We start from the raw sequence: 27,994 nt of genomic DNA, 5'->3' as shown, positions 1-27,994 counted from the left end.
GGATATTCGCAGAACCCGTACTTATTGCCCGCCCGTCATTCTGACATGTTCTCAAATTAGCTAAATTATTTAACCCGCAAATGTCGGCCGCAGGAGAGGTTCAGAACTCTTAATTCACGTGTAAAATTACGGCTTTGTTATTATAATAATGACCCCGTATGTAGCAGGGAGTTCGATTCAGATTTACCATCATGTTACGGTGTAAATCTTAAGCTCTGTTTTCCTAGGATAGTGGTGCCGTCATATAGTGGCCGTCTCCATACAAAATACTACACCATCCATATTTAGCCGTATAATTCCGTCTGGCATGGCTATTCTAGGAAAACACAGCTTTATTTTGCACACACACACACACACACACACACACACACACACACACACACACACACACACACACACACACACACACACACACTCACAAAGAATAAAACGCGAAACAAAAGTTGTCTAGAGTCCGTCTAAAGGGGCCCACTAATGATCAGGCCGCCGCGCCGGACGATATCGGCCTGTCAGTTAAACGCAAAAGGTGACAGCACCGATCAATTGACAGGCCGATATTGTCCGGTGGACTGCTCATTTAAGGGGCCACCACCACTGGGAATTTTTCCCAGTAGTAACCACCAAAATTTTTTTTGAGTTAAATACTAATAAAAACAGTATAAATAGTATAGTATAAATATAAGTGATTTTGAATTACCTACCTAATAAAATCACTTGAAAAATAATCTAAATGGATTATTCAATTTATCCTTACATATGTTATAGTTTTTACTAGTATCGGTTAAACTGTTTCAATAGTTTTGAACACTTTTAAGGCAGTTTGCTAAAGCACTAATCGACGTATAATTATTTATTAAATTGGTGGTAACTAGTGGGAATAACCCAGTCGCTTCCCGCTGTCTGTCTATGTATGCTTAGATCTTTAAAACTACGCAACGGATTTTGATTCTTTTTTTTTTTAATATATAGAATGATCCAAGAGCCGTGCGAAGCCGGGGCGGGTCGCTAGTGGTTAATATAATAATACTTATCTCAAATTGTGTAAAAATATTCACCAATGTCTCTTAAACTTTTGGGAGCAGGTTCAATGGGAGTTTTATTATGTAGTTAAAAGTGTTAAAATGTTGGGTGGAGAGGCGGATGAAAGAAATAAATATTATATGTAAACGTTTGTTTTATTCTATAAAACCGTGGGTCTAGTTATATTGTGACCTCATCTTCACAGGGAAAAACTTGAGAAAAGGCATGTTTTCCCTCAGTTTATTAATACCTAGTGACCGGATCTCAAATCATGTTGCGTGCAGTTTCCTCCCTATGTTGTGAAAATATGGGCCTTGTATAATAACACGAATAGCTCACGCGTCTACGTTAGGGTGGCCACTTTTCGAGTCTAAGTTTAAAGAACTCCACTCGTTCTTTTACGCGATCTGGCCCCGTAGACAACATGCCAATTACTAACGCTACGTAGCAAACGAAACGCAACTGTCACTGTCACACTAATAGGGAAGAGTGATAGAGAGACAAAGCGATTCAATGGCGAAGCGCAAGCGATTGTCACCTTGGCTAGGCCGCCTGCGCATAACAACTTTCGTTAGGTACTTTCGATTCTTTTAAGTCCCGAGTCGAGTTCTTTATTGAGTTTTTTAAGGTCAACTTAAAAGGACTCGAGCTTGCGGATAAAGACTTCATCAAAATAAAAGGATATAATGTAAGAATATATCATTTTTGCTGTAGATTCTCTTAACTTTGCGATGTCCACAGGAAAGACCCGAACGACTTAAGCATAGGTACTATCAAATGTGTGTCGTACACCATATAGGTACTTAGTTACCATAACTCATACGTGTCCCAATTTATTTATTAAGTATTACTTAATTAGGTATTTTGGGAAGATTGGCCTAATATTGCCATAGAACGAGACGCGTGGAAGAAAGAAAGAGAGGCCTTTGCCCAGCAGTGGGACAAAACCGGCTAACAAATAATAATAATAATTAATTAGGTGCATGCGGTATGGTAAACAACTTCTGTGTTGTTTTTGTTTTTTATATTTTATTCTTCTCTCCATGTATTTTCAAACACAATCCTGTATTGTTCATGAATAAATACTATGACTATGACTATGACTATAACCGCGAAAATCGAAGTTCGCAAATCGCGGGCATTTTTCTCTGTCACTCCAATTACGCCTTCATTGGAGTAAAAGGGAAAGATCCCTGCAATTTTCGGCTTTCGCGGTAGCCCCTCTGTTCAGCATGTTCCGTTTCACGACGTCATGGTCACCCTACGAAAAATAATCGCAAGAAATCAAAGCTACCATTTTGAAAATCGATTCAAAATGTCCCATAACTCTTTGTCACGGGCCTGTATGAGCACGTCGATATGTTATTGGTGATTGTTTTGTGTGTGGCAATGTGTGGGGCCAGCTTTCATGAGCAGTATAGAGGTAAGTTAAAGAATCGATTTAAGAAATGTATGTATAATTTGTCAGTAAATAAGAACCAAAAAACTATGCTCATCCTTTTCTTTTGAGTGCTAGTACTAGTGTTTGACAAACATTGTATGATTATCTCTGTCTATGTTTGAAATGAGACAGTCCTTTGACAAACTATAATTAAAATTTGATTTAACTATTTCATTGATCCCAGTAAAGAATAAATTTGTTCAACGCGATTTATTTGAATAATTAATTTGGGGACCTGGCGCTGGCGCCCACGGCGTATTCTCAGAGCTGGCGAAGCGCCTCGTGGAGGCGACGGGTGACAAGTAGGCTGGCTCTTACCTTGCGCAACGCATTGGCATTCACCAGCCTTCTTGGCACCCTCCCCCAAGGCACTGAGCTGGAGCCAGTTTTTTATTTATTTTAGCTGTTGTAGCTTTATGCAGTTTATAATTTTTTGGCTAAGTATATTTTTGCAATTTACAAATGGCAAGACACTTTACACAAAACGTTAATTATTACCTATATACATCATTGTTTTAAGGTAGGCATGATGTATTTTTCAGTGCCCCAGACCTGTACGGATAAATGGGAATCCTTCGTGTATGAAGACAAGGAATATGTCATCCAGAACCTGCCGATAACCTGGGAGAATGCTAAGATTATGTGCCGGTAAGGTGGTGGTGGCGGTAAATGACGACCCACGCTAGAACTGTCCGGGCCGCCGGCCTAGCTAGCCAAGGTTACAATCGCTATCGCTTCGACAACGAAACGCTTTGTGTCTTTCTATTACCTACTCTTTCATATTAGTGCGACAGTGACAGTTGCGTTTCGATCGCTACGGAGCGTAAGCCATTGGCAGGTTGGTCCGACACTTCGTTTTCTATGATGGCTGATGATCACGTGATGCTTTGTATCGAAAACAATGTGTCGGTCATAGATTTGTATGTGTGTCGGTCGCCTCGGCCTCGGCCCGGACCCGGACCGTTCTAACGCGAGTCCGCCTTAAAGCCGTGCCGGGACGCTCTGCTACATAACTAATCACATAATTGGCTCAGTTAGGTATTACCATCAGTTTTTACGAAAACTTCATCCAAATTATTGAATCCGGAGAGGAAACTAAAATTATACGTGAACATTCAATAAATCGCTTTATCAAATCGCCAGTCACGTAGGTATAAGTACTTAAAATTACCTATTGGTATATTGTGTAGGTATATTTGGTATAGGTACTTACTTACCTACTAATCTATTCAGTAAGTACTTGCACACAAGTTTTTAACGGTATAAACTAGCAACTACTGATAATTATATTTATATTCATTCCTTGGGGTCTCGAATGCATAAAGTTGAAATGAAATATTTGCAACTAAATGCAAAAAGTTATAGGTCCAATTCAAAAGCCTAATCTAACTGTATTTTGATTGACAGGAGTTAAAAACATATTTTGTTAGATAGGCATGTGCCTTATATGGTGGCAATTCCACATTCTGTCACTGCATAGTCTGTGCAGATTTAAACTATTCTTTATCAAGCCAAAAAATTGGAAAAGTTCACCGCTTCAAGCATAATTTGTACTTAACCAACTGAGACTTGATTTTTTCCATTCCTTCCTATTGTCCATTCGTCTAAGGGAGGCGTCGTAAAAATATTTTATCCATGATAGTGATTTTTCCCATTTTCCCTTTAATTTAAAATTTTCTGTGAAATTAACTTGGAACGACTCTCGAAGCACATGACTTTTTGTGATACTTAAATAATTGTTTTTTTTTTCTCTTTATGTAGAAGAGATGTATAGTTTTAATTAGGTAATTAATTAATTAGGTACTATGTAGGTACAATGTATTTTCAGTGGTCACCATAATGGAACATTGGCGATTTTGGATACGAAAGAAAAGGCCGAATTTCTTGCTGAAGCTTTAGCTGAATCACAGTTTTGTAAGTATTATAGTAAAACAATTCATGTTTATTCTTTTATGAAACAAAATCAACCATTAAGTACCTAGATTAGATTAAATAAATTAACATCTGTGGGTGTGTATTTTGAGTATTAAATAAAATAATCATTTATATAGACTAACTAGATGTTCGGTAAGCATCGTTCGGATCCAACTAGTAATTAAATTATCTAGATATAGATTACTACAATTTTGCGTTAAACCCCTCTTAAGACGCACTTTTATCATAATACCTTTTTATTTAACTGTATATTTTATTATGTAAGGTTTTAACTGTATTTTACTATAGAAACTGTTTCATTCAGTAATCGACTCTGTATGGGTTGGTGCTCGGAGACATGGTGGCGACGATCCAGCTGGCTACCGTTGGGGCAATCTTCTGGAACTGCGTCGCACAGCTGATGACATCCGGCGGAGTAGTCCTGAGGACGTGGACCAATACCCTGCGGTAAGAGACATATCTTCTGTCTGTATATCACTCGAAGTAAGATGGTTACCCATAGGGCAACCTGCTACAGCTGCGACATTGATGGCTAGTTTAGTTAGTTTAGTTAGTGCTTCTGGGCATTTTCCGCAAATCGACAATCATTGTGCCTATTAAACGAGGAGGCGCTACTCTAACCACCCCAGGCCGCGTAGCCAATGTATCAATCGCTTACGCTCCGTAGCGTACGAAACGCAATTATCACTGTCGCACTAATATGGAACTTGGAAGAGTGATAGAAAGACACAAAGCGTTTCGTTGTCGAATCGATAGCGATTGTCAGTTTGGCTAGGCTGGCAGCTCCTCCATAAAGCCTAGCAAAGTTTTCAGGTTGCTAAATGCCTCTTTTAATGTGCACAGAGTCCCTAGGTATTTGCTCCTGTATACTTCTACCTGTTTGCAGTCTAGGAGAATGTGTTTTGTTGTTTCCTCTTCTTCCATGCACGCTCTGAAATGGGGCTTGTCGTGGCTTCTAACCTCCGTGGCGACCTGACATAGACCAACTGACTGACTGGCTGACTGACATACATATTTGGAACTACGGACATTTAAATTCAAAATTAGACATGACAACGACACGACAAAATCCTCAAGCATCTAATGGTAAGAAAGCCGTGTCTGAAATACTTTCGGTAACTAGAGGCGTACCACAAGGTTCCATTTTAGGACCAATATTATTCATATTATATAGCAGCGATATAATTAATGTAATCAAACACTGTAACTACCATATTTATGCTGACGACTTACAGTTGTACGTTTCGTGCAGTTCAAGTAGCGTAGACTCAGGAATACGTAAATTAAACAATGATCTGGAGCGCATTGCTGAATGGTCACAAGCAAACGCACTTGCACTAAACCCTACAAAGTCCAAGGTTATGTTATTAGGTACAAAAAAACAAATAGATAAACTTTCTATGAGCAATTTCCAAGTGTTAATAAACGACACCATTCTTGAACATGTTAAAGAGGCTAGAAACTTGGGGCTTCTTATGGACGGGGAATTGAGGTTTGAAAAACATTTACTTAGCACAGTTCGAAATTGTTTTTACAGGCTAAAATTACTTTATAAAATAAGATATTTCCTTAGTGTTGAACTTAGGGTGAGGTTATGCGATGCACTTGTCCTCTCACGGTTTGATTACTGTGACACAGTATACGGGCCACGCCTTCTAGCGAGTACCCAGAGGTTAATACAGAGAGTACAAAATGCCTGTGCGCGCTTTTGCTTTGATATCCCTCCACGCTCGCACGTGACACCATACTTGAATAAAAACCACATTTTGAAAATGTCCACGCGTCAAAAGGTCCATTTAGCGTCACTTATGTTTGGCATTGTGCACTACCGGGTGCCTCCGTACCTTTACGATAAGCTAACCTGGGCTCATAACTCCAGATCCTCAGAGGTCAGATCATCCAGGTATCTGCAACTTGTTTGCCCTCATCATCATTCTGCGGCCTTTCGTGGCAGTTTTCGGTACGCTGCCACGAAGTGTTGGAATGACCTGCCTCCACCAATCCGTTCGCTGAAGTCGTTGAGTGGCTTCAAGTCAAAATGTCGGTCACACTTATTACAAACACAAATTGAAACGTCACTGCAATATAACTAACACACGTACACGTGGAAAAAAAAAATGTTTTTTCTTACAAATAAGTTCGTACAAGTTCGTACAAGTTCCTTGGGTTGGTGCGGCGTTAAGTATCTGTACATTTACATTTTATTTATATAGTCATATTGTTAAAATAATAAATATTTGTTTTGTGAGTAGTTTTTAGGGTTCCGTAGCCAAATGGCAAAAAACGGAACCCTTATAGATTCGTCATGTCTGTCTGTCTGTCCGTCTGTCTGTCCGTCCGTATGTCACAGCCACTTTTCTCCGAAACTATAAGAACTATACTGTTGAAACTTGGTAAGTAGATGTATTCTGTGAACCGCATTAAGATTTTCACACAAAAATAGAAAAAAAACAGTGTGTGTTTTATAGTTCTGTTATTAGTATGTTTTTTTTGTTTTCTTCGGTTGTTGTTTAGTACTTATGTATAATTTTCTGTGTACCTTACTCTTTTTATGTCTATTTTTTGTGTCGTTGGCGTATGTGTCGTCTCATAGTTTTAAGTCAGGTCCCCACTAAAAACCAGCGCCACGGATTGCCGCGGCATTATGCTGAGTGGGGGTCCTATTTTAGCGTCCAATGTTTTTTTTTATGCCTGTATGTTTTCATTTCAATTATGTAATATGTTGTGGCGTTAAATAAATGTATTTTCTTCTTTCTTCTTCTTAAAATACCAGACACGAGTGACGGACAGCCAGACCGACCAGACAGACTGTTCAGGGCTGTCTGTTTTACCTATATTGTATGTGTATTAGGTGTATGTTTAGAAAGTTTAGATTGATGACTAATGATGACCGTTATTTGGCTTTCCAGTGGCAGAACAGAACTCACGTGCCAGTCCCAGACACGGGCGCCGACTGCGTGGCCGTGCAAAGAGTGTCTCACGATCGAGGAGTGTTCCTGGACCTTCCCTGCGAGCTGGAAAGACCATTCGTCTGTGAAAGAGGTGAGAACCCTTTAAAAAGAACTTAATCGCGTATTTAATTTTAAAATGTACCTCCGACGTTTCAAGGACGGGGTTGTATGGGGCTGTTGTTGTGTTGTGACATCGGTGTTAGTAAATGCAAGGGGAAACGAATATCGACAGCCGATAAATCGAATATCGTTAGTGTTGTGTGTCGACAGAGTGACATCCCTAGTGCCCAAACGTTCAAGCTTATAAACAAGACCAAGTGCGGGTAGTTCGAAAAACTCGCGCGGATAGAAGATGTTGATGTCAACTTTAGCCAGTCTTCTCTGAGACCACGGGGACAACGCCGTCCTCGAAACGTCGGAGGTAAATCTTAAAACTTAAATACGCGATTAAGTCGCGTTGTACAATTTAATATGACGATTAATTGTCATCTTCGTTAGGGCCCCCGCTCTACATTCAGAAGTTTTAGATTTAGGAGTTTAAAATTCTGATGCCGCGAACTCGTTGCTGTTCAAAAAATATCCCACAATCGAAGAGTTTGCGTTCTTCAATGAGGTAGAAATAACAAAAAAAAATAAGCGGCCAAGTGCGAGTCGGACTCGCCCATGAAGGGTTCCGTATTTAGGCGATTTATGACGTATTAAAAAAAAAACTACTTACTAGATCTCGTTCAAACCAATTTTGGCGGTGGAAGTTTACACGGTATATATTTTTTTTAGTTTTATCATTCTGTTATTTTAGAAGTTACAGGGGGGGGGGGCACACATTTTACCACTTTGGAAGTGTCTCTCGCGCAAACTATTCAGTTTAGAAAAAAATGATATTAGAAACCTCAATATCATTTTTGAAGACCTATCCATAGATACTCCACACGTATAGGTTTGATGAAAAAAAATATTTTGAGTTTCAGTTCTACGTATAGGGAACCCCAAAAATTTATTGTTTTTTTTCTATTTTTGTGTGAAAATCTTAATGCGGTTCACAGAATACATCTACTTATCAAGTTTCAACAGTATAGTTCTTATAGTTTCGGAGAAAAGTGACTGTGACATACACGGACAGACGGACAGACAGACAGACAGACAGACAGACGGACAGACAGACATGACGAATCTATAAGGGTTCCGTTTTTTGCCATTTGGCTACGGAACCCTAAAAACCGGCCAAGTGCGAGTCGGACTCGCGCACGGAGGGTTCCGCATAGGGTTGCCAACTATTTTTTGGTAGAATATAGTATTTTCCAGAATAGGGCATCAAAAATATAGTACATTTCAAAAAAATATGGTACTTTTAGATAAAATACTAAACATAAGTGTAACATACGTTTAATCGGAAATATAGTATTATAGCGTACTATATATTTTTCCAAAAGTATATAGTACAGAGAGCCAAAATATAGTACAATACTATATAATATAGTACGGTTGGCAACCCTACTTCCGCACCATCAACAAAAAATAGAGCAAAACAAGCAAAAAAAAGCGAGCAAAAAAAACGGTCACCCATCCATGTACTGACCCCGCCCGACGTTGCTTAACTTCGGTCAAAAATCACGTTTGTTGTATGGGAGCCCCACTTAAATCTTTATTTTATTCTGTTTTTAGTATTTGTTGTTATAGCAGCAACAGAAATACATCATCTGTGAAAATTTCAACTCTAGACAGTTGAAATTTTCGACGGTTCGTGAGATACAGCCTGGTGACGGACGGACGGACGGACAGCGGAGTCTTAGTAATAGGGTCCCGTTTTTATTACCCTTTGGGTACGGAACCCTAAAAATGCGACAACTGGCAATATGTTTAAGAAATTATTGTATTTTTCAAACAGAAGCGCAGACCCGGCAGCTAATAAAGGAGCTGAAGACGGTCCGGTGCCGGACCGGTCTGTACCGGATGTACGACGGCCTGTTAGACTGGCACCAGGCGGCTGCGTATTGCGTGGTCAGGAAGATGAGGTAAATAGGTACAGTCGCCTGCAATAATATGTTACTCTTCGAAAGCCGCAAAAATATGTGACACTCTACGAATAAGATCGTGTCAGATATTTTTGCGGCCTTCGTTGTGTAACATATTATTGCAGGTGACTGTACATAGATTATAATTTATAACTCAGAGAAGCCCTTTAACATTAACACATTCAGTGCCGAAAACCCGACTATCGGGTATTTTATGATTTCGTTCCCAGGCCGGACGACCCGATAATCGGGATCGTGGTACTACAGCTTTATATGACGAAATGTGGCCTGGCGCGGATGTCTTGTTAAGCTGGGTGGCAATGAATGTGTTAAGTTAGTAGTAGCAGTAAAACACTTTATTGAACAAAAAACAAAAAGAAACATGAATAAATGCACATCATTATACAAACTTATCTCTTTCAGGGATCTCTTCCAGTTAACCTTTGAGCAATCGACGGAGCTTTAATACTAGTACTATGTATATTTCGTCATCTAAAGTAAAAAAAAAAACAACTGTCTAGCTATCGCGGTTCATGAGATACAACCTGGTGACAGACGGACGGACGGACGGACGGACAGCGAAGTCTTAGTAATAGGGTCCCGTTTTTTACCCTTTGGGTACGGAACCCTAAAAAGGGGTTACATAAGTAAATAAGGGGGCGAGTTTAACAACTTCTACGTAAGCTAGGTACTAATTCTGTTTGATGCTGCTACTAGGTATCATCTTTATTTGCACTAGATCATTAATAACATAGGCGCATACCTTTCTAACTGTAAAAATAAAATAGTTGAAGGCCATCAAACAAATTGTATCAATTGTCCCCACTCTACCCTAGTGATGATTTTGAATTGTTTTCAGTTTAGCCAACATTGCCACGATGAAGTGTCTGAAGAAACTTGGCACCACAATGCTAAAGACCAGGCCTAGTAAGTTTTGAAAATTCTAAAGGGGCCTACTGATTAACAGTCCGCCGGAGGGTATCGGCCTGTCATTTAGAACAAAAATTTGACAGTTCCGAACAACTGACAGGCCGATACCGTCCGGCGGACTGTTAATCAGTGGGCTCCTCTTTTTGTTCTAACTGACAGGCCGATACCGTACAATTTATAACTAATATTATAAGCAGAAGGCCCGGAGTTGAAAATAGAGTTCCGGTTATTCCGGTTTATAATATTAGCTGAAAATTAGACTTTCCGTTCGCCGCGAAATCTATTGTCGAGTAGCAGTAATGATAACTCCGCTACTTGACGGTAGATGCCGACTACGAAAATAATAGTCGTTTTGGTAACAAAACGGATGTATGGAGTGAGCACTCTATGTCTTCTTTATAGGATATTTGACTGTATTTAAAATAAACTATTTTTCACCATGCATGAAATAAAGCACCAGAAGATTAATAGAGAAACCTAGACACTAGTTATTTTTAAACACAATTCTATGTTAAAACCCATATAAAACTATAAAGTGTAGGTAATTTGATTGTGATCATAATCATAATCATAATCATTTATTTGCACATAAAAAGGGTTTTACATACACGTGTTATAAAGTTACATTTCCAAGCCTTTTTAGCTGTTTTTGACAGCATGCAAATGGGTCCTTATAATACATTAAATTTGTACTACATACGACTACCTTAAACTAACTTAATTACTAACTACATTAACTTAAATTAAACTAAAATAGAAAGCATAATAAATTAACTTTACAATATACACATACAGTCCCAGCCATTGATAATAAAATAATTGAGTATGTCATGGTAATAAATAAAACTAATAAAATATTAATAATATAAATTTGACTAAAATTTATTTTATACATTATTATGTGCAATAAATTCATTAATGGAGTAAAAAATTTTCGCCAGTAGCCATTTAAAAAGCGCTGTTTTAAATTTAGTGTATGGCAGATCTTTTATATGCTCTGGTAGCTGGTTGTATATGGTGACACCCATACAGTAAACGTTTTTCTTAAAAGCAGCAGTTTTTTGCTGTTTAGGTACAACAAGCCTATTTGTATTCCTAGTGTTTCTAGGAAACACCTCTTTGGCTGTCTTGAACAAATTCATATTCAGTTTTACAAATTTAGAGACTTCAAACACATAGAGACAGCTATGTCACATGCTAGTGTTTCATATAAATCTGTTCGGAAAGAGAAGAGTCGTGGAATATATTGGGCCCCATACATTCGACGACTCTTCTCATTCCGCACAGACTCTAGTAGCAAAATCGTTTTGGTCCACGAGCCAGGCGCAAATTTCGTCAGTCATCGCCTCCCGGGTGAAAACTCGTATACTGGTTAACGGGCATATATGATGAACCCTCGTGGACGTCAGCTGCCGCGACGTTGGTGGGTTGAGGAATGGCAGCCACCAAAACACGTAAAAAAAAATTTTTTTTTCAGTCATCGCCTCCCGTTTGATACTTAGTCAGATGAAAGTTTAGGTGCTATTGTTAATAAAAACAATCGTCAGCCGGTTGTATCGCGGTGGAATCAACGTCAGCTGTACACATGAACATGTAAAAAAAATTTTTTTTTTCAGTCATCGCCTCCCGCTTGATACTTTGTCAGATGATAGTTTAGGTGCTATTGTTAATAAAAAAACTCGTCAGCCGGTTGTATCGCGGTGGAATCACCGTCAGCTGGTCACATGAACATGTAAAAAAAATTTTTTTTTTCAGTCATCGCCTCCCGCTTGATATTTTGTCAGATGATAGTTTAGGTGCTATTGTTAATAAAACAAATCGTCAGCCGGTTGTATCGCGGTGGAATCACCGTCAGCTGGTCACATGAACATGTAAAAAAAAAATATTTTTTCAGTCATCGCCTCCCGCTTGATACTTTGTCAGATGATAGTTTAGGTGATATTGTTAATAAAAAAAATCGTCAGCCGGTTGTATCGCGGTGGAATCACCGTCAGCTGGTCACATGAATTTATAAAGCAAATAAATAAATACAATCTAAAATTTAAAATAATTGGTTTCAGTCATCGCCTCCCGTTTGATACTTTGCCAGATGATAGTTTAGGTGCTATTATTAATAAAAAGAATCGTCAGCCGGTTGTATCGCGGTGGAATCACCGTCAGCTGGTCACATGAACATGTAAAAAAAATTTTTTTTTTCAGTCATCGCCTCCCGCTTGATACTTTGTCAGATGATAGTTTAGGTGCTATTGTTAATAAAACAAATCGTCAGCCGGTTGTATCGCGGTGGAATCACCGTCAGCTGGTCACATGAACATGTAAAAAAAAAATATTTTTTCAGTCATCGCCTCCCGCTTGATACTTTGTCAGATGATAGTTTAGGTGCTATTATTAATAAAAACAATCGTCAGCCGGTTGTATCGCGGTGGAATCAACGTCAGCTGTACACATGAACATGTAAAAAAAATTTTTTTTTTCAGTCATCGCCTCCCGCTTGATACTTTGTCAGATGATAGTTTAGGTGCTATTGTTAATAAAAAAACTCGTCAGCCGGTTGTATCGCGGTGGAATCACCGTCAGCTGGTCACATGAACATGTAAAAAAAAAATATTTTTTCAGTCATCGCCTCCCGCTTGATACTTTGTCAGATGATAGTTTAGGTGATATTGTTAATAAAAAAAATCGTCAGCCGGTTGTATCGCGGTGGAATCACCGTCAGCTGGTCACATGAATTTATAAAGCAAATAAATAAATACAATCTAAAATTTAAAATAATTGGTTTCAGTCATCGCCTCCCGTTTGATACTTTGCCAGATGATAGTTTAGGTGCTATTATTAATAAAAAGAATCGTCAGCCGGTTGTATCGCGGTGGAATCACCGTCAGCTGGTCACATGAACATGTAAAAAAAATTTTTTTTTTCAGTCATCGCCTCCCGCTTGATACTTTGTCAGATGATAGTTTAGGTGCTATTGTTAATAAAAAAAAACGTCAGCCGGTTGTATCGCGGTGGAATCACCGTCAGCTGGTCACATGAACATGTAAAAAAAAAATATTTTTTCAGTCATCGCCTCCCGCTTGATACTTTGTCAGATGATAGTTTAGGTGCTATTATTAATAAAAAGAATCGTCAGCCGGTTGTATCGCGGTGGAACCACCGTCAGCTGGTCACATGAACATGTAAAAAAAATTTTTTTTTTCAGTCATCGCCTCCCGCTTGATACTTTGTCGGATGATAGTTTAGGTGCTATTGTTAATAAAAGAGATCGTCAGCCGGTTGTATCGCGGTGGAATCACCGTCAGCTGGTCACATGAACATGTAAAAAAAAAAATATTTTTTCAGTCATCGCCTCCCGCTTGATACTTTGTCAGATGATAGTTTAGGTGCTATTGTTAATAAAAAACATCGTCAGCCGGTTGTATTGCGGTGGAATCACCGTCAGCTGGTCACATGAACATATCAAGCAAATAAATAAAATCTAATATATGTTCATATGACCAGCTGACGGTGATTCCACCGCGATACAACCGGCTGACGATGTTTTTTATTAACAATAGCACCTAAACTATCATCTGACAAAGTATCAAACGGGACGCGATGACTAAAACCAATTATTTAGGTTTCCGTGCCTTCGCTTGAACCACTTACGAGATTGCCAGCGCTTGGCTGCTTTCTCTTCAGTACCATATAAGCCGGCAAGGCCCTTAGCGGTGGTTCAAGCGTCGGCCTCACCTCAATATCCGTTTTTTACCCTTCGGGGGAAAAACGGTTCTATTTAGGTCTTCGTGTCTTCGCTTGAACCACTTATGAGACGTGTTTAAACCTCTGCCGGTGCTGGCCCGGGCGTACTGTGACTGTTAATATTTATGCAAAAATCACATAATGAGAATATGGGCCTGTAATGTATTCCGTATTGACATAATAAATAAAGGATTGATTGCGTCAACCTTTAAGTAGATTTTCATCATTTAGAATTATCGATATATGAGGTTATTCTTAGCACTGACTTGCCACAGAAGATAAATTTTGCGACTATAAAAGTACTTGAATTTTTATATAAAACAACGGCTTGACTTTTAGTTGATTTACCTTTCCTTAAATGATTATTAAAGTCATAATCTTATATGAACCTGCATGTACTATCTTACGCAAATAAATTCATTATGAATTATAAGTAGGTACGTGTAGGTTGTACACATTTTTGTGTAACCACTATCTGAAGTAGAAGTTCTGATGCTTGTAAAGTAAACCTCATCAAGTGAATTTTACATCATACCCATTCAGACTACCTCTGATGATACAACAACCCACTAGGTGATAAAAAGGTTTTGTTGTATTATGTAATGATATTATTTCACAAAAAAAATATTAATAAAATACTACTTGTCTATTGCTTAAACACAAATAATAGCACTTTCGGCTCATCCAAAAAACTATTTTAAATTTGTTACTAATAGGAAAAGCTTGGGTCCTCTCTGGTTTAACGTATTCTATCAATTTAATGTAAATGGTAAGATGTATCATTGGTCAGATGTAATGTAATATGTTTTTTAATGTGGACAAATACCCAAATATTGTCAATATTTATACAATAATAGTTATTGACTTGGTGTATCTTTATATCTATGATACTGTGCGTTGACTTAAGGTACCTCTATAGGATGTAGCATCGGCTCAGTTGAAACTATTACTAGGTTGCTGAGAATTGTTACTAGTTAATAACGTATACATTAAATCGTGAAGCGTATTGTCTTCTTCACTTCTGACGCTACTTTTAGGCAGAGGAGTGCTCGATTCGAAATAATATTAAATTATTTTCGCAAATAAACACATCATGTACATAATTTCTTACACATTTACGGAATATGTTGTCCTTATGTAATGGGCTATGTACAAATAAAGCTGGTATACCTAGTCAATAACTATTAATGTCCAAATCTAAATAATGTCAATATTTGGGTATTAAAAAAACATATTACATTACATCTGACCTATTATCACGTTGCCGGGTCTATTGATACTGCAAACAGCCTTATACACGCGAGAGAATTTAGATAAATACCCCAGACGGGCCGACAATAGCGACCGGATTACACGATACGGACAAAAACTAGCAGCGGTGCCCCGTAGCTTAGCAAAGAGAGCAAAAACTATACACGTCATGGGCCCCTCCGTGTATAATAACCGTCCAGCAATAATAACAGACGCACCTAGTTTGTTACTCTTTAATAACAAACTTAAAACTTGGCTTGTTGAGCGGTCGTTCTATAATATAGAAGAATTTCTGACTGCGAAATATTAACGTAAATGAATGAAAATATAAAACTACGCAAGTAGCGAATCAACTTTAATATTTAGAATACTTTGTAATTTTTGTTTTTAGGGGAAACTGGGGAGGGGGAACTTTTGTTTTTAGCATACATTTTCTTAACTATTTGTAGTATTGAAAAACTTTATACACCATACGACTCAGAATTTATCTCTTCATTAATAGTTTGAATTAGAACAGATTTGTGCAATAAATTAGATCATTATTTAATGAAAACCCATACTGTTGACTTTTACCATGTGTCCCCTATGTAAGGGAGACTTGTTTACCCCTGGTCGGGAGCCTTGATCCTAGGGGGATCAAGTGACCCTGGTTCTTGGGACACATGGTAAACATATTTTTACCATGTCTCCCCATACCAGATTCTCATTGATTATATAACTCGGATCGCTATTAGCAATGCATCTATAATTTGTAAAATACACAGCAAACATATATATATTGCATCTTCCATGCTTTGAAGTTGTATGTCCGGTAATCAGATGTCTAAGCCGAAGGGATCAAGTCTTCCAGATTTGGGGACACTTGGTAAAAAGATTTTAAGTGGGAATGTCATATTTAGAGGGTAGTATCTACATTAATTTATTCACTTTATCTACAGAAAATTAATATATGAAGATATCAAACACATATTAATCCATAATCTTATACTTTTAAAAAACAATGTAATCGTATTATCCATAAAACAACATAAAATAGGGAATCAATTTTTGTACCAAAAAAAAAACAAAAATCTAAGTTATTAACATACAATTTCTTGTAACAAGCTCATTTTTTTAAAGTTCTTATGAAGGTATTTTTAGCGTCAGATACCTACAGCAATTTTATTTTTTTACCCATCACTGGTCGTTATTGTTTACTATAATAAATAAGTTTAGAAATTTACTGCTCACGTTTCGAGGACGGTGTTTGAGCTGCATAATCCTAAAATCCTTTCTATGGACCGTCGGTTCTATAGTACATAAGGTCGGAAAGCCATTGAAATAGCATTTCATCCATAAAAACAAATATCGCCGGTTGAAAACCAAATATCGTTATAAGTGTTTTTTGTCGACCGAGTAACATCCCCTGTGTGTAAAACGTTTAACTTGATAGAAAAGACCAAGTACGGGTAGTTCGTAAAATGTTGATGTCAACTTTAGTCAGTCTTTTCAAAGGCCACGGGGATAATTCCGTTTTCGGAGTCGGTTGTATAATTAAAAACTGAATTATACGCCATTAAATTCCGTTTTAATAAACAATAATGAGTCAAAAACCTTGAAAGTTAAAATCAGTGTTTCTCTGGTCGTACTTTCGTGGCATGATTTACTAAAGAAAAGAAAATATTTATGATAGCTCTATGAATCATTTCGTAAGTAAATTTATTACAATGTATACTTGATCGCTTTGGGGGTGACATGATCATGATCATATCTCCCCTGAAGAAAAAGACAAAGTCTCCCCATACATAGTAAGATTATAAAACGTGCCGTACTGGAAACATATGTTCGCGTATATCAATGTAATCCAAGTTAATCATCACTTCAATAAACAACAAATAAAGTAAGCACACTCACTAATATCATTTCCATCTCATATTATAAAAAATCCAGTTAAAGCTTACCGAAAATTGAATATAGTACGCAGAAAATCTTTCACCGTCCGCCATTTTTGAACCACTGACTTTTCCGATACAGTGCCATGACAGAACGTGAAGTTAGGAACGAATGAATGAGTGTTACCAGCGCAAAAAATTGTATCTCGTTTGGTTTGATTAAAAATGAAGTTTACCAAGTGTCCCCTAGGGATCGACCCTCCCCACCCTCACCTATTATGTTATTTGACAAAGGGATGTAACGATACCGATACCGATACAATATATCGGCCGATATAATCGGCAGGCCGATATAATCGGCAGGCCGATATATCGGCATCGCCGATTTAAATACACCCGATATCATAACAAAATGTAAACAACCCACAGTAAGGTATTTTATTGAGCAAGAATATTCTTCACCTCAATTTTAACTTGATGTGTCAAAACTTACGTAAGTTTTACTACGATAGATTACTTACTCAACGTAACAGTGAAGCTGCTATAATCGTGCTATTTTGCTAATAGGAATATATTTTTCTTTGTTTTTATTTTTCAGTTTTTCACACTTCTTAAAATCAAATGTCTATTGAACATAAGTATGTTTTATGCATATAAAGGATATAATTATTAATTTATTTCAATAGTCAATAGTCAAAATATACTTTATTCATGTAGGCCTAGCAACAAGCACTTATGAATCGTAACATACTTATAAATTATCTTAAGCTAATTATCGGAGCAATTTATTGATGTTATTATTCCATAATAATATTGGATTATTATACAAATCTAATTTAACACAAATTTAAGAATTTCACAAAAGGATCGTCAAAAATGAAAAAAAAAATTGTATAAAAAATACTAGTCTAGAATGTTTCTAGAATAAAATCTAAATGTCAAATAAATAAAAAACACAAAAGAAGTACAAACATCGGAATATTCGGAATATCAATTTCCTCATCGTTAATCAAATATACCTAATAAATAAATAATCATTTCGAATAAAAATTAATCCCACGTTGTTTTATCATTCATGTAGTCTTGTGTGGTATAGTATAATACGCTTTAGAAATAAGTTTACGCTTTACATCATTCTTAAATTTAATAATAGATAATTCAGTAATATGGTTTGGAAGTTTATTATAAAATCTCACACAATTACCCATGAATGGTTTTTTAATTTTATGGAGCCGAGTGAAGGGCACTGCGAGCTTATGTTTATTTCTAGTATTAATATTATGAATTTCACAATTTTTTCTAAAATTTACAATCTTTTTATGTACATACAGAATATTCTCATAAAGTATTGACAGTGCACTGTCATTATGTCAATTTCCTTAAATTTATCTCTAAGTGAGTCTCTATGGTTCATTTTGTATATTGCTCGAATAGCCCTCTTCTGCAGAACAAAAATGGTATTTATCTCTGAAGCACCACCCCACAGTAAAATACCATATGCCATAATGCTATGGAAGTAACTAAAATATACTAATCGAGCTGTTTTCACATCAGTTAACTGACGGATTTTGCTCACTGCAAAAGCTGCAGAACTCAGTCTATTCGAAAGAGTAGCAATATGGGGACCCCATTGGAGTTTAGAATCTAAAGTTATACCAAGAAAAACTGTACTATCAACTAATTCGAATTCCTCATCCTTCACAATGACACTTGTTTGCACATGCCTAACGTTACTACTAGTGACAAACTTAATAAATTTAGTATTTTTCTCATTTAACAATAAATTATTAACATTGAATTTTATTTGATTTATTAACTAACTACCAGGCTATCGATATCGGTATCGGTATCGGTATCGCCGATTATTTACTTTAAATATCGGTATCGGTATCGTATCGGCAAAATCATGTATCGTTACATCCCTATTATTTGTACTAGCTATGTAAGTTGACATGTAATCACCTATTACCAATAAAGTATTAGTATGAGTATGAGTATGATACAAGTTACCAATTTACATTAAACTTATAGAAAATATGTTAAAAGAGGACCCAAGCTTTTCCTATTAGTTACAAATTTAAAACAGGTTTTTCGATGGGCCGGCAGTGCTATTATTTGTGGTTAAGCAACAGACAAGTAGTATTTTATTATAATTATTTTCTTAAAATAATATCATTACATAATACAACAAAACCTTTTTATCACCAAGTGGGTTGTTGTAAAGAAAGCATCAGAGGTAGTCTGAACGGGTTTGATGTAAAATTCACTTATGAGGTTTATTTTACAAGCATCAGAACTACTACTCAGATAGTGGTTACACAAAAATGTGTACAACCTACACGTACTAAATTCATAATTTATTTATTTGCGTAAGATAGTACATTCGGGTTCATATAAGATTATGTCTTTAATAATAATTTAAGGAAAAGTCATTCAAGTAATAGTCAAACCGTTTTGTTTTATATAAAAATTCAAGTAGTTTTATAGTGGCAATGTTTAACTTATGTGGCAAGTCAGTGCTAAGAATTGTCTCATCTATCGGTAAATCCATATGATGAAAATCTACTTAAAGGTTGACGCAAACAATCCTTTATTATTTCAATACGGAATAAATTTCAGGCCCATATTCTCATTATGTGATTTTTGCATAAATATTAACAGTCACAGTACGCCCGGGCCCGCGCCGGCAGAGGTTTAAACACGTATAAGTGGTTCAAGCGAAGGCACGGAGACCTAAATAGAACCGTTTTCCCCCGAAAGGTAAAAAACGGATATTTAGGTTCCTGCCGAAGCTTGAACCACCGCTAAGGGCCTTGCCGGCTTATATGGTACCGAGGTGAAAGCAGCCGAGTGCTGGCAACCGGGCGGTATTATTACTTGAGTGGCGCGATAAATGTCGCTACTAGTTGATGAATTCGCTTGATTATGTCTGAGTTAGGGCTTGCAATCCGGATATCCGGATATCCGTCCAATTTAATATCCGTATTTAGATTAAGTGATACTACAAATTTTAAGAAAACTATCTTAAAAACTTTGAAATTTATAATAGTATTCACGTTTTCGGTTGATTTTATTTATTTGGATACATTTTTACGTTATATAAACTGTTTATTGAAATATTACTTCTTGATTGCCGACTCTTCGTCGATATTCTTATGCAGATCGACCTAGCTCCGTAAAAGTAACTTTGAGCGTACTTTGTACCGTGTTCTTGTCAAACATGATTTGCTGTTATTATTGTTAGCGTCCGAATACTTACGTTATTAACAAAGGGCGAACAGAACTAAAACGAGTCCAACGGAGGAGGACTTCGGTTGATATTGAACTGCCGAACGAAATGCAGTAGGGTTTAGCAGACGATAAAGAAGGTTTTAGCATTTTCTATTTGAATAAATCTGTAATGAAAACCTTGATTGACTTTAAATGCAATGTAAAATCTCAACAAGAAGAGACTGGACTAACACTTAGAAGATATTCGATTCTCTAAATATTATCAAAACCCCTATCAAGAAATGAATTTCGCAGCGCAGACTGCCAATATTAAATTGAGAGTTGAAGTATCGCCATAACCTAGTAAATTATTACTAACTAGCGACCCGCCCCGGCTTCGCACGGGTAACAAATTATACATAAACCCTCCTATTGAATCACTCTATCTATTTAAAAAAAACGCATCAAAATCCGTTGCGTAATTTTAAAGATCTAAGCATACATACAGACAGACAGACAGACAGACAGCGGGAAGCGCCTTTGTTTTATACTATGTAGTGGTATAGTTTGTATCACCTGTTCGAAAAACCATATCTAATCTAGTCAGGCAATTAAAGGTTGTGTATGAAATCTTTGCCGAAATTCATTTTTAGTTTTTGGAGAATATAATTTAATTTTGCCATTACGTGGCAAATCAACACAATAATTCGTAGGTACTAACTTAACTAACCTAACTTCACGCGCGGTTACACCAGCTGTATGTTTGCACTTGCACATCAACTTCAAATCATCGGCGAAAAGGTAGAACGCCATAAATAGCTTAATACTTGCTGGTACGCAGCCTTGTGTACATAATAGTAGTTTATGTGACTGCTACATAATGAGAGGCATTAAAATACGAGCGTGGGTTTAAGAAACGAACGGTAGTGAGTTTCTTAATAGGATCACACGAGTGTTTTAATACCTAATTATGTACAGTTACATACACTACTTTATCTAAACACATACTTAAAACGAATTAAAAGATCAAATGGCGGTGAATGAACATTTTTCAAGCATGTCACGCATCCGTAGTTTTTTTAAATTACTAGACAAAAGAATGAAGTCCCTAATCTCATGTCACTCGAGATCAAATATCATGCGGTTTATAATAAAAAAACATACTAAATTGACGTTTCGTATCGATAACTATTTTAATACCTATATGGATACTAGAATAGAGACCCACTTGAGTATTGACTGCTGTTCCAAATTTAAACTCATAACCTTACAACAATCTATAACATTATGTACATTAAAGTACAAATTTTCCTACTACCACAGATAAGAAAGTTCTCATAGTAAAATTAGTTGTAATAAAGCTGGTCATTTCCTACGGTTTCTGAACGCATTATAGAGCACTAATGACATGTGTGTAGATAAAATTGTATTATATTACAGTTTTTATTAAATTCATCTGGGTTTTATGAAATAAAAAGTAAGTATTCGAATTATCCGTTTTATCCGGATATCCGTATACTAAAATAATAAATATTCCAAATATCCGGATACGAAAAATGGGCGGATATCGCAAGCCCTAGTCTGAGTTACAAGGGTGTTATCTCGTAAGTGGTTCAAGCGAAGGCACGGAGACCTAAATAATTGGTTTCAGTCATCGCGTCCCGTTTGATACTTTGTCAGATGATAGTTTTGGTGCTATTGTTAATTAAAAAACACATCTGGATCACATGAACATATATTAGATTTTATTTATTTATTTATTTGCTTGATATGCTCATGTGACCAGCTGACGGTGATTCCACCGCGATACAACCGGCTGACGAGTTTTTTTATTAACAATAGCACCTAAACTATCATCTGACAAAGTATCAAGCGGGAGGCGATGACTGAAAAAAAATTTTTTTTTTACATGTTCATGTGACCAGCTGACGGTGATTCCACCGCGATACAACCGGCTGACGATTATTTTTATTAACAATAGCACCTAAACTATCATCTGACAAAGTATCAAGCGGGAGGCGATGACTGAAAAAAAAATTTTTTTTTACATGTTCATGTGACCAGCTGACGGTGATTCCACCGCGATACAACCGGCTGACGATTTGTTTTATTAACAATAGCACCTAAACTATCATCTGACAAAGTATCAAGCGGGAGGCGATGACTGAAAAAAAAAAAATTTTTTACATGTTCATGTGACCAGCTGACGGTGATTCCACCGCGATACGACCGGCTGACGATGTTTTTTATTAACAATAGCACCTAAACTATCATCTGACAAAGTATCAAGCGGGAGGCGATGACTGAAAAAAAAATTTTTTTTTACATGTTCATGTGACCAGCTGACGGTGTTTCCACCGCGATACAACCGGCTGACGATTGTTTTTATTAACAATAGCACCTAAACTATCATCTGGCAAAGTATGAAACGGGAGGCGATGACTGAAAATATTTTTTTTTTTTACGTGTTTCGGTGGCTGCCATTCCTCAACCCACCAACGGAGCGGCAGCTGACGTCCACGAGGATTCATCATACGTAGCCGTTAACCACTATAGGAGTTATCGCCTGGGAGGCGATTGGTCATGGAAACCTGTTCGTGGCTCGCGGTCTATTTTGACAGTTCGAAAAAAGAAACTGATTGGACTAGTAGTCAAATACCCTATTCTCTTTGAAACTGCACAGGCATCGAGAACGCGTGGGTGGGAGCGAGAGGTGAGCTCGGGAAATGGAGCTGGGTGGACTCGGGGGCTAGCATCTTCTTGGCCAGCCCTTACAGCGACGTGGACAAAGCCGTGTGGCCACCTATGAGGTAATCAATAAAAAAAAAGGGTTGCACTCAGGGAGTGCCGGCAGAAGTGAAAACTCAAAGACTAGTGCAAAATGCACTATGTATAATTGAGGTTAACGCCATCTAGCGTTATTTCGTCGCATTACTTGAAACCCCCTAAGCACATCACTGTTAGTACTCGAGTTATATTAATACCAGTTAGAGCGAAACTCACTAGATGGCATTTAAATCAATAAAGAAAAACTCAATGACATTACATGTAACAGGTCCGTCTTACGGTCACATGATCTCTCGCGAGTTTAACATTTTTTCCCCACCTCAAAAAGTGCACAGCGCTGCTAAAGAAGTTTTCACTTCAAAAATAGTTGTCTTGTCTGTAAAGTCAGTTTACGGACGATAATTTTGCGCGATAACGTCATTAAGAAAACATTGAAGAATTGCATATTTTTATACGTTACCATGGAGATCTGTCCATAACCGTTAACACCGAGATCTATCCACGACGTGACACCTTTTTCGTGCATGCTACCGGTGTTCATCGATTTATAAGACGTTCCGTTATCACGTCATAAAATAGGGGAAACCCAGCCACCGTAGAATTGCCAAGAGAGAATTTCTCGTCAGCGCGAAGTCTCTCTCTACATCTAGATGCCTATCTCTGTTTCTTTATTTTATGTATCTAAGTTTACAATGTACCATAAAATATGTTTATACTAGCGACCCGCCCCGCTTCGCACGGGTTAACAAATTATACATAAACCTTCCCCTTGAATCACTCTATCTATTTAAAAAAAAAAACCTTAAAATCCGTTGCGTAGTTTTAAAGATCTAAGCGTAGGTAGGAGAAGCTGTTTTACCTCGGACAGTTTTTTCTTTTATGAATTTTAGAAAAAAAAACTAATGGCTGTAGAATTATTGTTTATCCGAATCTTATAAGATACATTAATAAACTATCTATTACAGTATAAAATTTAAAGATCAGTTTATTTATTTTGATGAGATACATTGACGAAAAAAAAAAGGAAAAAGTGTCCAAGGAACAACACCCCTGATGTACCTTGGTCATTTCCCGTTGTACCTCGGACATGATAATTTTAATTAATTAATTTATAATTTAATCATATAAAAAATATTTATTATATGAAATCACAGATATTTTTAGCATATTTACGCCATTGTTGAATAGATTTTTCTAGTACAATTACCTTCGAAAAATATACTTAGCAATGGTATTTTTTTATTTTTGCCTAAAACATTTTATGCATTGTTTCTAAAATTGATTACTTGGTAACTTATAACGCATATAACTAATAATTATAAATACGGCAAATATGAAACCTTAAGATAAAAAAAATATTTTCAGTAAGTAGCAAGTACGGGCCAAGGTACAACCTATTTTGAAAGAAAGAAAGAGAAAGAAAATACATTTATTTAACGCCACAACATATTACATAATTGAAATGAAAACATACAGGCATAAAAAAAAACATTGGACGCTAAAATAGGACCCCCACTCAGCATAATGCCGCGGCAATCCGTGGCGCTGGTTTTCAGTGGGGACCTGACTTAAAACTATGAGACGACACATACGCCAACGACACAAAAAATAGACATAAAAAGAGTAAGGTACACAGAAATTTATACATACTAAACAACAACCGAAGAAAACAAAAAGAACATACTAATAACAGAACTATAAAACACACACTGAATTATAAAAATAAAAAATTTGGACAAGTAAGCTTGATAATTAGCACTTCCAATTGAGATTAGGCTGAAATGATCCTACCATCGAGTACCTAATTAACTTAAGTTTAACTTATTATATTAAGTTTTACTATCTATTAGCAAAACATGAAATAATCATCCTTAATGTAAAGTTCGAAATACTGACTTTTCATAACACAATTTATATTTTAATTTTTTTCTTGAGTTACCAGCCGCTCTCAAGTTTCGTTGATAGCTTGTTTTTTATACTTAATAATAACGTTTCAAATAATATAAATGAAATATTTAAATAACCGTGGCAATGTGGAAATATTGCCATATCTGTCCGAGGTAAAACCATGTCCAAGGTACAACAGTTTCCCCTACATACAGACAGACAGACAGCGGGAAGCGACTTTGTTTTGTACTATGTAGTGATATACATATATACATAATTATGTGTAACAACCGAGGTGATAATTTGGTAAGCCAATTACACCCATTTACTACTTTGTATGTTTTTTTTCAGAGACAGAACATCAGTAAAACAAAATGGCTGCCTCCAACTAGACCGGCACGCTAATCACCCACCGATATTCCTGGAGGCCCGTTGCGAAAGAAAGATGCAGTTTATCTGCTATCAAGGTATACAAGGTGCAGCCATTATTTACAATTTTCTTTGCAACGTTTTAATAATAGCGTCATCTAGCGGCGAGTAGACACTTTATTCAAATTTAATGTATTTATAAAGGGTAATTAGGACATTCAATTTGAAAACTTAATGCCTTGTTAGTAATAGCAGGTGTACTCAACTTTTGATAATAGCGCCATCTTGCGGACAGTAACAACTAGTGATATTACATCAGAGACGAATAAATAATAAAGATTGGAATAGTATGAATTTATACACAAATGTTGCGCTATAAAGGGTGATTATGTTACTTTCTCGGCACCCGACGACTTTTTGTAATTTCTGGTAACGTGATAGTTTTTTTTTCTCATACATATTTTAGGTTCACCGGCATTGCGAACAGCCACACCGCTACCTAGCGACGACTCCTACTACTACGTGCTTGTCAAACAACTGCTATTCTGGCAGCACGCTTACGAGAACTGTAACAAAATGAATGGATCGTTGGCCTATCCGGAGACGTCGGAAATAATGACGCAGTTGCTGCTTCTTATGGGGGAAAATAAGGAGGAACGTAAGTTTTGTTTGTTTTATTACAGCCGCCATCTAGTGGCTAGTAACTTAAATATTTAAACACCAATGACACTTACATAAAACAGACTGCACAATACGTCATGGTTATTTCTCAATCTCGATCTCGGCAGTCTCATGTGACGACCTTTTGTTTGAAGCTACATAAACTATCTCGATGATTCCTGACTTTATTCTATAACAAAACAAAACAAAGTGCAAGCCAGTCTGCTCCGATTTAGCAACCAACAGAGTGTGCCGGTACCGCCATTAATCGTCAAATTCGTTATTAAAATATGACGTTGATATTGTCGTGTCTCTTTCATACGCTATCGCTGCAATGTCAGTGCAGACTTATCTTTGTTAGACGAACTTTACAAATGAATTTATCATTGATTTCATGATTTGATTGCTATATTTAATCAAGCGCCATCTCGTGTACAATAGCGTAAAGTACGCATGTTTTTTGCAGCTGTTGAACACATTTGGATATCCGGCCGTTTAAATATAACGAAAGATCTTGCAACAGACGACATTAAATACGGATGGTATAACCCGTTTAACAACAAGGCTATTCCAGACCCGAAGACTAGAAGGAATTCAAAAGGAATTTACGTAAGTTCGAAACTGTCATGAGAAATGAATAGTAGGGTAGTAGCGACGTAGCTACATATACCTATAATACGTACCTATAGGTAAAATAACTCAAGAAGTTCCCTTAACGTAAAATAATAACTAGTTTTAGTTCTACTAGGCGGAATAAAAAATGCAATAATAATTACTAGCGTGTCTCTATTATTTAATTTCTCTGTTATTTTATTACTCATTAATGTTTCCGCTACTCACCGATAGACGGCGCCGTGGTTGGACGAAGAATTTACGAGGGACAACTCCTGCTTGAATTTGGACAGACAAGACCACTTGAAGGGACTCATTTACGGTCTTCCCTGTGATACTCCTCAATACTCTATTTGTATGATTGGTAAGTAACTCATTTAGAAACTGAAATAGACAAAATAAATCGAGGGATAAGCGATCAAACCCGATACGTCAAGAATGTCAAGATATTTATTTCATTTAAAAAGAACTCTACGCCCGTCACATACAGTTCTAATTTTAAAAACCCTTTGCACGAGGGTTTGACCGGTCACCCCTCGAAATACCAAAGAAATTTATTTACTTCCTATATACATACGACATGAAACGTATTTGCCATAATCGTACATTTATATATTATTGTATCGTACGAACATCAGCTTTAACACAACACAGCTAGCAGCTTAGTAGCTAGCTTTTGTTTTTATACGCAAAAGAATACCTTTAGTAACCTAGTAACAAAACAAACATTTAGATAAATACGAGTCACTGTGTGTACGGTGTCAATTAATGTCAAGTTGGTGAAAAAGGCGCAATGCTATCAAATGTTTAAGAATCCAACCTTGTTTTCAGAGAAAAGACCGCGCGCAAAACTGGAAAGTGCACCTGTCATTTCTACGCCGGCTAACCTGGCTGTCCCCGACGCATTGGAAGTCCCTCATACGGACGAATTGTTTAAAGATGCCGATAATCCTGACACTACTAACAAATAGCTAACAAATTTAGGTTAGGTTTAGGCTCTCTTAAAACCATAGTGAAGCCACATGATCACGCGCCATGATGCGGAATTTCACTGGAACTATTTTTTTCATACTATACTGCACTACACCTTATACATGAGAATAACAGCGCCCTCTTGACAATGATCAACAATGATGACAATAAGCAACCTACAGCATAGAGAAATAAGTAAGACAAGAGTGCTCACTCCATACATCAGTTCAGACTATTAATTTCAGTGTCTACATCTAGCATCGAGTAGCGGAACTATCAATACTGCTACTTGACAATAGATGTCGCACCGACCGGAAAGTCTTATCTCAACAGCATAAGACTTTCCGG

General features: G+C 36.9%; 2 protein-coding genes across 2 annotated transcripts in view; both read left to right on the top strand.

Annotated features, from left to right (window-relative positions):
- Nucleotides 1-27,994, top strand: part of LOC134659005 (uncharacterized) — a 237,202-nt gene that overhangs the window by 110,719 nt on the left and 98,489 nt on the right. The gene's annotated exons all lie outside the window — the stretch shown is intronic.
- LOC134659143 (uncharacterized) lies at nt 2,279-26,148 on the top strand. The gene is made up of 10 exons (XM_063514772.1): nt 2,279-2,443; nt 3,004-3,109; nt 4,290-4,375; nt 4,701-4,843; nt 7,306-7,438; nt 9,233-9,359; nt 10,219-10,286; nt 23,043-23,169; nt 25,385-25,509; nt 25,869-26,148. Exons 1-10 carry the CDS (start codon nt 2,380-2,382, stop codon nt 26,117-26,119), a joined length of 1,230 nt encoding a protein of 409 aa, XP_063370842.1. The 5' UTR covers nt 2,279-2,379; the 3' UTR covers nt 26,120-26,148.

Source organism: Cydia amplana, chromosome 24 (assembly GCF_948474715.1).
Source record: "Cydia amplana chromosome 24, ilCydAmpl1.1, whole genome shotgun sequence".
In the NCBI taxonomy this organism is placed as follows: Eukaryota; Metazoa; Arthropoda; class Insecta; order Lepidoptera; family Tortricidae; genus Cydia; species Cydia amplana.
The sequence above is the reverse complement of the archived record's forward strand: the minus strand, read 5'-3'. Positions and strand labels throughout refer to the sequence as shown.